Source organism: Nematolebias whitei, chromosome 21 (assembly GCF_014905685.2).
Source record: "Nematolebias whitei isolate Nwh7 chromosome 21, NemWhi1, whole genome shotgun sequence".
Lineage (NCBI taxonomy): Eukaryota > Metazoa > Chordata > Actinopteri > Cyprinodontiformes > Rivulidae > Nematolebias > Nematolebias whitei.
Window position 1 is genome coordinate 12,606,900 of NC_056518.1, and position 12,304 is coordinate 12,619,203.

Below are 12,304 nucleotides of genomic sequence, written 5' to 3' on the forward strand. Positions count from 1 at the left end.
TGAACAGGGATCTCTGAGGTTGATCCTGGGATCTGTTGTTTATGACAACTGGCACCACTGATACCTTGCATCTCCACAACGTCTCCATTTCCTTGTTCAGACCTTGGTATTTCTCCATCTTCTCCTGTTCTTAGATCTATTCTATTCTTAATGTTACAGTCACTTGGGATCTCTACGTCTATCACCACTGCTTTTTCTGCAGTTTGTTGAGCACCACAACGTCCAGTTAGTTGCCCATTACGTTTGTTAGTCTGGATCTGAAAGTCCTACAGTATCTTAGCCCTTCAATTCTCCACCACCCTTGGTGGCGTCTCCCCCTTTCACTGTGGGACCTCCAGTCCACATTAGGCACAGATGTTTCTGTACACTATTCCAGCTACTTGGTTTTGGTGTTCCTTGTAGTGTACAGTCTCTCAAAATACAGGACTTGGAATGAAACCCTTCAGGCACTGTGAGGAGCTTTCCTGTCTCGATGTCAGTGCACCTTTCTCATTATTTGACCAGGCTAACATACCAGTATCAGGTAACTGTTGACTGGCACAGCATATGTGTTGATGGCTTGGACTTTGTTCAAACCATTAGGCTAACACTTCATGATCTGTATATAGGTGGCTTATTTCCCTGAGTCCTCCTTATGGTTGTCATTCATTATAAGCCTTCAGATAGTTCCACTCCTTCAATTGTAATTACCCTCTTGGATACATTTCAGTCACATTTATTTTACCATAACTTATTTTACTTTTGCATTATCCATCCGAACAGGCAACAGTTTTTCAGTGTATGTTCAATTTTTAGTACTTTTTACAATTGTATCCTACTTTATTATAGGTTTTATTATTTGGGAGTCTCTGTTATGATTGACATACACTCCTATCCATCAAAGAATCAATGCCTTGTTCTTCTCCAGCTTTTGTCTTCCCTGTAAAAGGAATTAGTGATCGTCTTCTAGCCATTAACTATGGATTTTAGTCTTCACTGTGACAACAATAACAAGAGACACACCAGAGATAAAAGAGCTGGTACACTGAAATGGAAAAGACAAGGACGTTGTGTTGTGCTACCTACAGTACGCTCGGCCAGTGTGAGACTGTTGCGCAACAAAATAGATTGGATTGATTTGTTACTGTGATTCAGCAAAGTCTTCTGGAGGAATTGTACCTTTTTCTTACGTGAAATGTGGCTACAAGAGAAAATTGATAGGGTTATCAGCTGATCAGGTCAGATTGTGACGCAGAGGAGAGCACGAAGCACAGTGTTTACTGGCCGAGCAGATTCCCCATATAGAAAAGAAAAATAAAACACTGCAGCTTTGGGTGACTTCAACAACTGCTGCTTGACACGTGAATTATCTGAATATAAACAGCTGGTGAGCTGTGCCATTCATGATGGAAAAAAAATGCTAGATAAGCTCCATTTGATTACACAAAAGTCCAGTCGTCCACCCCCCTGGACCACTATGATCACTGTGTCATACAATATGGTGCTGACACATAGACAATAGCTCAAGTTGATCAAATCAGTAAGAAAAGTACTGAAAAGATGGACTCCATAGGCAAAAGATGAGCTGCAGAACATTCGAGGTCAGCTGGGACACTTGAGTGGACACAGCCTAAAAATGTATTATGAAGCGTAAAACTAGATTTGCATACGTACAAAAAGATCCATATGTGCATCACAAGTTTTACAAATGTGTACTACATGATTCACAAACGCATAAACCGTTTTTCAAATGTACCGTACACATTTCAATTTGCACAAGTAGGAATATTCTGTGCATAGAAATTGTGAAATACATGTGCACAAATCGCCTGCTGTGGATGAATCAGTCGACATGAGTGCACTGATCATTTGTCATTTGAGACCGTTTTTGCTGCTCCAGCTTAAGAAAGGTAATGCTGCATTCAAGGCTGGTGAAAACTGGGACATCTGAGCATTACTAGATTTACCATATTTACTGTCATTGGGAAAAAAACTCATAACTTGGCACAATACTTCATAACCTCTAGTGATACTAGCAATAACAGCATTGTAAGAGGGGGACAGTTGAACCTGGAGGCCTCCACCCCTGTTTAATGATGGACGATTTCTTTTCACAAAGATGGCCTCCTTTACTTCTCTCTCAAACCATCATTCCTCTCTGTCCAGGATGTGAACATCTTCATCCCTGAAAGAGTGATCGCTGGCCTGGAGATGAGTGTAGACCGCAGAATCCTGGCCTGATGATGTTGATCTTCTGTGCTGGGCCATCCTTTTGGCCAGTGGCTGTTTAGTTTCCCCGATGTAAGACTGATCATAGCCCTCCTGACACTGAACAGCACACACAACATTACTCTGTTTGTGCCAGGGGACTGGATCTTTGGGATGAACCAGTCTTTGCCGTAATGTATTTTGGGGTTTAAAAGCCACTGGGACGTTATGTTTAGAAAATAAACGTCTCAGTTTCTCTGATACTCCCTCAACATATGGAATGACCACTGGTCTGGGTCTGGGTTCCTCCTTTTCACCTGATGGCTGACTGGAGTCCTGTTTGAGTTTCTTCTCTGCTTTCAGGAAGGCCCAGTTAGGATATCCACATTGCTCTAGAGCCTGTCTTGTGTAGGATTTCTCCTTCTGCCTGGCTCCCGAGCTAGTGGGGACGCTGTCTGCTCTGTGATACAGAGTCCTGATGACTCCTAACTTGTGCTCCAAAGGGTGATGGGAGTCAAACTGCAAATACTGGTCTGTGTGGGTGGGTTTGCGGTACACCTCGGTTTGCAAATGTCCTCTATCAGAGACTGAGACCTCACAGTCCAAGAAAGTCAACCTGCCATTTTTTACATCTTCTCGTGTGAACTTGATGTATTTATCCACAGAGTTGATGTGGTCAGTAAAAAGTTGGACTTCCTGAGATTTAATTTTAACCTAGGTGTTGTCAACATACCTGAACCAATGACTTGGTGGTGTCCCTGAAAAGGACGTCAAGGCTCTCTTTTCTACCTCCTCCATGTACAGGTTGGCAACAATAGGAGAAACTGGAGACCCCATAGCACACCCATGTTTCTGCCTATAATATTGCTCCCCATATGTGAAGTAGGTTGACTGCAGGCACAGTTTCAAGAGTTGACACAGTTGTTCTGTGGAAAGCGTGGTCCTGCTGCTCAGAGTGGTGTCTGATTTTAATCTTAAACTGACCACCTCTACTGCATCATCAACAGGAATGCAAGTAAAGAGTGATGTGACATCAAAAGAGACCATTGTTTCATCAGTCTCCATGATGACATCCCTCACCTTGTCCACAAAGTCCATGGTGTTCTGTATGTGGTGTTCTGAGCTGCCAACTAAAGGGATGAGTACAGACGCCAGATATTTGGAAACATTGTAAGTGACAGAGTTAATCATGCTAACGATTGGTCTTAAAGGTACACCTTGTTTGTGGATTTTAGGTAAACCATACAGACTAGGTATGGCCTCCCCTGGGTACAGTCTGTGGTACAGAATACGGTCAATAGCCTTGTCCTGCTCCAAATTTTTCAGGCAATCTATCAACTTCTTCTTGTAACCACTTCCTGGATCTCTTTTCAGAGGTTCATAAGTGGTTAAGTCACTAAGGAGTGTCATGCTTGCTTGCATGCTTGCTGAGGCAAGATGAAACTTTGTCTCTGAGCTGTTCTGCTTCACCCTCTTTCATTTTGTTGTTGCGGATGGCTGATTCTGTGGCTGTGATCATCTCCACCAGAGGAATTCTACTTGGTGCAACCGCAAAGTTTAGTCACCTGGCAAGAATCTCTGTCTCCGGCTGGGTGAGCTGTCTGTCAGATAAATTCTTCACCCACTTTTCTGTCCCCCTGGCATGTAATTGACTACTGGAGTGTTGTCCTACACTGAATGTGTTGTTATTGGAATAGTGATGGTGTTGATGAGTTATTAGTAAGTTAAACTTATTTTGTTGTCGAGTCTTGGACTTGAAATGCTGTGCTAAGCGTGCCTGATCTGTACAGTCCAACACTTGCTGAAGTGTGGTCTGATCTAGACACGTTGTTAGTTTCTATTTAATGTGCTCTTCTTTGGCCTTCAAGGCCTCAATAGTAAAATTGGTCTGTCTCACCCGTTCATTCAGCAGCTTGGTCTGTGCCTTCTGAAGGATCTTGCTTGCCCAGTGCCCGCTGACCGACAATTTTAGTTCCAGGCTCTTGGGAATGATGCCACTTTGTCGACATCTGAGGTTGAATCGCAAGTGGTTCCTGTAGTCTGCCCTCTTCCTTGCTGTTTTCTCAAACTCTCTAACTAGTTTGAGGCAATCCTGGCCAAAGTGGTTCAAAATATCCTGATGCATACTCAATAATCCAGGTAGAAAAATCCAAAAAAAGTTCAATCTGGTCCTCTGGACATTGCTTTTTTTTTTTTTTTTTTTTTTGAATGTGACATTGTGGGGGGCAATGAATCATGTTCAATAAATTCATTATACACTGAAAGGAGTAACGGAGCTAATTTGTCTGTAAATGTTTTAAAAAATTTGACAGAAAACCCATCTGTACCTGGTACTTTACCATTGTGTATAGTTTTAATTGCGCTCATGATTTCCTCCAATTGAAGGGGTGCATCTAATTCCCTGGCCATGACAGCATCAACAGTAGGCAATGTAAGATCTTTAAGAAAAGAGGCCAATTCAGAGGCATCAGCTGTCGATTCAGATTTATATAAAGAGAAGTATTGTTGTTTAAACACTTCATTTACATCTTTTGGGTCAGAAACCAAGTTGTCTGCTGTGTCCTTAATTTGAGTTATTATTGAGAAGGGGCATGATGCTTTAACTGATGAGCTAAGAGCCTACTCAGCTTATCACCATGTTCATAATAAGTTACACGTGAACAGAGTAAGAGTTGCTCAGCCTCTACTGTAGAGAGCAAATCAAATTCGGTCTGCAGGTCAAGTTGGATTAGCCACTACCCGTCTGTCTATGTCACAAATTTGTGTAGTTAAATTTAGAAATTTAGCTTTACGATCTCTGCTGGAATGAACAGAGAAAGAAATTATCTCTGTACACGTAGATATGCTTTAAGAGATTCCCATAGTAATGATCTTGTAACAGTGTCATTTTCATTATAGTCTATATACTCATCAATTGTGGATTTGATATAGGCAATAAATGCCTCGTCTGAGAGCAGCAAGGAGTTGAACCTCCACAGTGAGGAAAAAGAGGGCTGGGTTATGAGTTTAATATCAACACTAAGTGGTGCATGATCAGAAATAACCATTGGATGATATTCAGATCATAATACTTTTGGCATGAGAGAAACATCCACAAAAACACAATCAATACGTGTAAAAGACTGATGTACCAGAGAGAAAAAAGAATAGGTTTTGGCAGTAGGGTTAAAAAACCTCCAAGGATCCACAAATCTATTCTGGATCATAAACTCTGAAACAGACATGGACAAAGAAGATTGGATCAGCGTCTGGGGGTTTGAGTGGTCTACCTGGGATCAATAGCACATTTTAGATCTCCAGCCAGTATCAGAGGGTGAGTGTCAAGAAAAGAGAGGCTACTCAACAATTTATCTGTGAACCCAGGGTTATGAGCATACCTATTGACTAACAAGACAGGGACGTTATAAATGTTGCCTCCAACGATCAAGTATCTCCCATTTTTGTCAGCTCTAATCTATGACACTTTAAGCTGTAGTCTTTTGCTAATTAAAATGGCCACCCCACTGGTTTTTGAATTAAACATTGAGTGAAATACATGTAACACCCATGGACACCGGAGTTTAACTTGGTCCCTATCTCATAAATGAGTCTCTTGTAAAAACATTACATCACCTCTCAGAAGTTTTAGATGAAAAAATATTTTAGATCATTTAATGGGGCTATTCATACCCTTTACACTTTAATATTTTTGCTATTTTTGGGTGTAACTGGGACCTTGAGTACACAATTTCGTTCCACCACATGTGATGCGAATTACTATAAAGAACCTTGAACCTTTACATTCCAAGTTAGAAATCTAATACCGCTAAATTCTCGGTGCTTAAAATTGGTGCCTCTGAGCCCAGAGAATTCTCGCCGCATGATAGCAAATAGCAATATCAGAGGAAAGTTCTGGTTTTAGCGCCTGTATTTTGGTCTTAATGGTTGAGAGATTCTTCCCAAGTGCTGCATGAAGTTCCTTCTTCAACATGGCTGAAATCTCTTCACAAAGTTCGGAGAGGAGTTCACTCATTGTTGACTTGTCCACATGGACAAGCGGTGTGTCGGATGTCCCAGGCTGCGGCGAAGTTCTACTGTGAAGCGAGGATATAGCACTAGCAGCAGTCTGCAGGCTAGGCTAAGAGGTATTTGTGTTTTTACTGACTTTTTGCGACATTATAAATGCCAGAAATAAAAACAATCTTGTTTCAGACAAGTACTATAGAAGACAAGTACTATAGAAGACAAGTACTACAGAACTCAAGTACTACAGAAATCAAGTACTACAGAAATCAAGTACTATAGAAGTCAAGCACTACAGAAGTCAATTACTACATGGTAAATGGTAAATGGACTGTACATATATAGCGCCTTTCTATCTTATCGAGATACTCAAAGCTCTTTATAACAATCTGTGCCTCATTTACTCATTCATACAGAACTCTACTAGATCTCTACAAAGCTAATTGAACAAATCATTCTAAAGAGACTAATCAGAGCTTTATCACATTCATACATTGATGGGACACACAGAGACATCGAGGGGTTCAGTGTCTTGCCCTGAGACACTTTGACATGTGACTGGTGTTGGATTCGAACCCCCAACTCTTGCATTGGAGGTTGACTGCCCCAACCACTCAGCCACAGCCGCCCCCAGACGACAAGTACTACAGAAGACTTCTACAGAAGACAAGTACTACAGAAGACAAGTACTATAGAAGTACTATAGAAGTCAAGTACTACAGAAGAGAAGTACTATAGAAGTCAAGTACTACAGAAGACAAGTACTATAGAAGACAAGTACTACAGAAGTCAAGTACTATAGAAGACAAGTACTATAGAAGTCAAGTACTATAGAAGTACTATAGAAGTCAAGTACTATAGAAGTACTATAGAAGTCAAGTACTATAGAAGTACTATAGAAGTCAAGTACTGTATAGAAGTACTATAGAAGTCAAGTAGCTGGAGCTAGGTTAAGACAGCCTTAAGCCCCCAGTATACTGCCGCGTATGTCCGTTCACGCGTACATACGTGTGTACTGTACGCAGAGGGTTCAGACATGATACTCTAGCGTACACCCCGAGCAGCTGCAGAGCAGCTTCACAGACAAGGGGTGTTTACCTTAGGGACAAATTAAGGTCGCCGATTGGTCATTTGCTGACACGCCTACTGGATTGATTGACAGGTCGGGGGGAAAAAACAAGCGCTGGCAGCCTCAGCCGCAGCAGTGTTCTGTGTTTATATGTTATTAATAAAAAGATCTAAAAAAACAAAACAAAAAAAAAAAACAGGGAGCGCTGGCTCTGCAGCCTACACATCAGAGCAGCCCACCAGGAAATCTCCAGACCCTCCCGCAGCCACGCTGGACCTGAGTTTAATTCGCTCGTGACAAATTCCTTCATTTCTCACCATTTCTGTCATGGCATCAACGGAGGAGGAAGAGATCACTTGCCTCTTGGCAAAAAAACAAAAGAAAAGGCCAGATCAGGGATGAAGAAGGGGAATTTAACACATTGGTGTTGCATACAAAACAGTCCGTCGCTGGGCAGTTTATTGTGCGACACCGCATACGCGTATGCGATCGCAAAAATTGAGCTTTGCACGGACATGCCCTGGGGGGTACGCTAGCTACGCTACCTGTCAATCAATCCAATAGGCGTGTCAGCAAATGACCAATCGGCGACCTCAATTTGTCCCGAAGGTAAACGCCCCTTGTCTGTGAAGCTGCTCTGCAGCTGCTCAGGGTGTACGCTGGAGTACGAAGTCTGAACCCTCTACGTACCGTACACGCGTACGTACGCGTGAACGGACATACGCGGCAGTATACTGGGGGCTTTAGCCTCCACGGACTTCAATGACGACTGAAGGACTCACAACACCTTGATCAGCAAAGGTAGACCACCATCGCCCCTCCCCCTAACCTCGTTAATAAGCTAAAAAAGCTCTATAACAGGTCTGACAAGTCTGGCAGCACCACATTCCTTTTAGACGCCCATCTTCCTTGCTCCCATCCACCACCTCCACTGTCGATTCTGAGCCAAGGTCACGGTTCAATTATAATCTCGTGGTTACAGTTCAGATTACTCCGCCGCTGCACCTCTCATCTCCTCCTTACACTCACTCACTGGGTGAGTGGGGATGACACCTGAAGCTGTTAAGATATTCTACAAATTTAATGTACGTTATGCCTCAGGTCCTGTTGGAGGGTATCCAGCTGTTCTGAAGCTCGGTCAGACACAGCTCTGTTCTCTTGGTTTATCAGAAAATCGTTGTTGAGCACCATGTCACCCAGAGCTGGAAAAGGGCTATCATCATCCCGGTATGACAAATGTGAATATTTTTGTGCATGTGTACTTCTCAAACTTTGTACATACACTTCATTGCACTTTTCTGTTGCAGCCTCAGTCTACTCTCTGTTTGCTCCTGCAGGGAAGTATCTGACTTTTCCAACCTTTAACCAGTTTGTGTTCTGATCATTGGCCAATCTCGCTCCGTGTTGTCTTGATCTTCGCTTCCAGCTTCCTCCTCCATGGGATAAAATGCTCCTTATAAAGTTGTAGCCTTGATCGTTATTGCAGACTCTAACTTTATCACTTCTCATCATAAGAAGATCCAAATCTAAATCTGTCATGAAACGCAACAGGAAATATGCATTCCGTCAAGGAACGTTCAGCCATTTAAATGTTTAGGGACATTTCTTTATGGAGGATCTGTACTCCCGATTCTCCCATTAAACTGTTATTTACCTTCAGCGTTACTGTAATCCACAAAGATTATACATTTTACAGGAAAGGAAGACTTTGTCTCACCCAGAACTGAACCTCTGAACCTGCAGGGTGTAGCGCGTGGCTGAAATGTCTCCGGGTTCCCAATGGCAGGTGACGTTACTTTTTATAATGAACACACAACAAATCAGCCGAGGAGGTCGGGGGGAGGCCTCAGACATTGATACTGGAAAAAAAATAATGAAGACAAGGAAAAAGTTGGGAGTCAATGACACAGTAAAGAATGTCCTCTGAAAAGGAAAGTGCTTTGGGGTTCATTCAACTGCAGCTATTTTCAAAGAAAAAAAAACATGAATTCGATAAAAGCAACTGCTAATAATTTCCTTTTTATAAACGATTGCTGGCAAGATGTCAGCACTAGCAAATCAGCATTTCTAATATTGTTTTCATTAGAAAACATAAAAATCATGATAAAATAAACAATGACACAACTTAGATTTATTCAAACTGAACGTGAATGATAACCTGAAATGCTGGAAAGTTCAAAATCAACTCAGACAAGACAAAACATGACTGGTTTGTTCATCTGACACCACCACTAGTTTGCCAGTGACAATTATGGACATGATTACCAGTATACTTTATGTTGCATAAGTTGAGTTCCTCATTCTTGAGGCCTGTCACACTATAACGTCTCAGATTTATGTTCAGTCTGCAGAAGGATGGGGATGATTGTATTAAACGCAGTGCTAGAATCTAGAAAAGAGACTTTAGCGCTGCAGCTTTTGTTCACGTCATCTAGAAGATTATGAAGTCTGATATTCACAGAGACTATAAGATTTATGCAGAAATGTGAGAATTGTGTCCAACATGCTGGCATATGCTGGAGATGGAATAAAAAAATGAACTAGAAGTCTCTTTTGGAGATATACGTACTGTATTGCTAATAATTAAACCAATATATAACCTTTCTCAGCTTATACATAACTTATGCAAGCGTATGAGAGCATTTTTGTGGCTCTCCTGGCTGGAAATGGCGCATGACAACTTGTGCCATTGTATATCAATGTACTGGTAACTTATTCAAAACATACACCTAACTTATGAGACATAAATCAGCGTGTTGGCCACGTTTTCATACGTTAACGCCGACGCCATATGTCACTGTGTGACAGGGACGATGTCTCTGTTCAGGACTGAGCAGGCCCGTGTCTGGTAGAAAATATAGACTTCATTCATATCAGGACTAATCAGATACTTGTGAGCTCAATCTAATTTTTCTGCTTTAATATTCACAAACACCTTGCAAGAAATATGCAGTTTTGCATTTAAAGGCACGAGAAGAATCTAAAAACTTGTTTTTTTTTTCTTTCCACTTTTGTGAACTGGTTTTATTGTCCTCTGTGGCCATAAGTGGAAAAAAGCAATAATGCTTTTGCCCAGGTTTGTGTGCACGTGTGCGTATGTGTGTGTTAAAATATCTCTTTATTCTCTAGGCATAGTTTAATGAAAATTTTATAAAACATTTACGGGGTATTACATCTACAATTGATTACCTTTTAAATTCAGTTCAATTAAAAATTGCACCCACAACTAATTAACACTAGTGGATACAAACATGTCTTTACCTCAGTCTCTGATCCACTATGAGAAGGTGCTATTTATAGGACTGAGTTTGTTGCAGCTCCTCACATTGAAGAAGTCTTTTGGATAAAAGACGAAACGATTCATCAAAGAAGAATCCATCCAGAGGACCTGACTCAACCTTGTTAGATTTATCTACCTGGATTATTGAGCAGCATCAGGACATTTACTTCAGTCAGGTTTGCAAATAATTAACTCAAACTTGATATAGTTGCTAAGAGTCATTCTAGAGCTTGCAATACTTTATGAGATTGCACATGACATCATCTTCAAGGTTTGACAGCTTCATTTAAGGCGACAGGCAATAGGCATTCTTATAAGTAATGCAAGACTTTAATTTAAACAATAAATCCTCCTTTTGTTCTAATGATGACATGTTCTCAACACCACTCATACATGATGGCACATGCTCACAGTCTGCTTTGAACTAGAAGGAAGTGAACGTTACTCAGAGAAAGTCCAGCTCCCAGCAGGAGGGTCCACACCACAGATGAACTTCCCTCCATCAGCTCTCCACTGGTCTCTCACCCACATTCCTCCATCGAGAAAGATGCAACTTCGCTCAGAGACTGCACTGCAAAATATGCATAAGAAATAAATCTGTCACCAGGATGAATTTTAATGAAACTCTCATTTGGTGTACCTCTATTATTAACCTTTTATTTAACCAGGCACATCCCATTGAGATCACAGATCTCTTTTGCAAGAGAGGCCTGGGCCTGAAGGGAGTCTAACATCTAGAACCCATTAGTATTTATTGCAAACCAGAAAAAAAAAAATATATATATACTGAAATATGCCAAACGTTTCAGTTTAAAGGTGTTCACTCCAGTAATTGTACAAATATACTGAATAATAATAGTTTTGAAATGTGGGCGCAGACTTAATGTAAACAAAGCTGAATAAGTAGAAAATCATTAGGCTCGTTGTAATTTAGATACATGAACAAATAAAGATGGTAAGTTTAACATTTGACCTGTTTTTAGCCACTTCGGCTGTTTTCGAAGGGAAACAAACATAGCTGACATCTTGGCACAATTTTTTAATATAAAGGACACTTGAACAACAACCTGGGAAAACAAATGTGCAGACATCGTCTCTTACTTTACTTTTATTTTTCCCTGGTCTTCATGATGTTTCATGACATTTGTCCAAGTTGATGTTCTTATTTGACATCTTGCAAATGAACATCAGATAAAAATCATCTATGCTTTTGAATCTGTTTTCTAATTTTCCCTTATAGACGTGATAACATCACCACTAGTAACGGGTGAGTTGGTTTACCACCACAACTTGATAGAAGATATTTTCACTGATACATCAGGTTTAACATTTTGTCTTATTTTCTTGTTATTATTCAAACTTTTTACTCATCCACATGAGAGGAGCACTTACTGGTGAAAACTAGACTTTTACATTTTATCGCTGACAAATGATGACTCTCACCTGGGTGGACAATGTTAACCATTGACATGTTTCCACTGTGTTGGAAGCTGTACAGGAGACAGACTTGTAGACTGACTGTTCATTTCTTTAAGGAGATGAGAAGAGGTACACAGACCTTTAATCTGTGCTAGACTCACTGTATCAAAGAGACATTCCCAAAAACCTTTTTCTGGGTGAAAGATGTCGACAGGCCACAGCACATTACTCACCATGTTTTGGAGCCGTCCCTCCTTTAAGAAATGCTACTCTGAAGTTTTCCTTACAACCATTTTCTTCTAGCCATGACCTTCAGCCTGCACTGGGGGGGGGGGGGGGGGGGGGGG

At 41.1% G+C, this 12,304-nt stretch overlaps 1 protein-coding gene across 1 annotated transcript in view; it reads right to left on the reverse strand.

Annotated features, from left to right (window-relative positions):
- LOC119427679 (interleukin-31 receptor subunit alpha) overlaps positions 1 to 12,304 on the reverse strand; it is a 36,457-nt gene that overhangs the window by 23,731 nt on the left and 422 nt on the right. Inside the window, exon 2 of the mRNA XM_037695315.1 lies at positions 8,976 to 9,117. Coding sequence (XP_037551243.1) covers positions 8,976 to 9,117 — 142 coding nt within the window. The remainder of the gene's footprint in view (positions 1 to 8,975; positions 9,118 to 12,304) is intronic.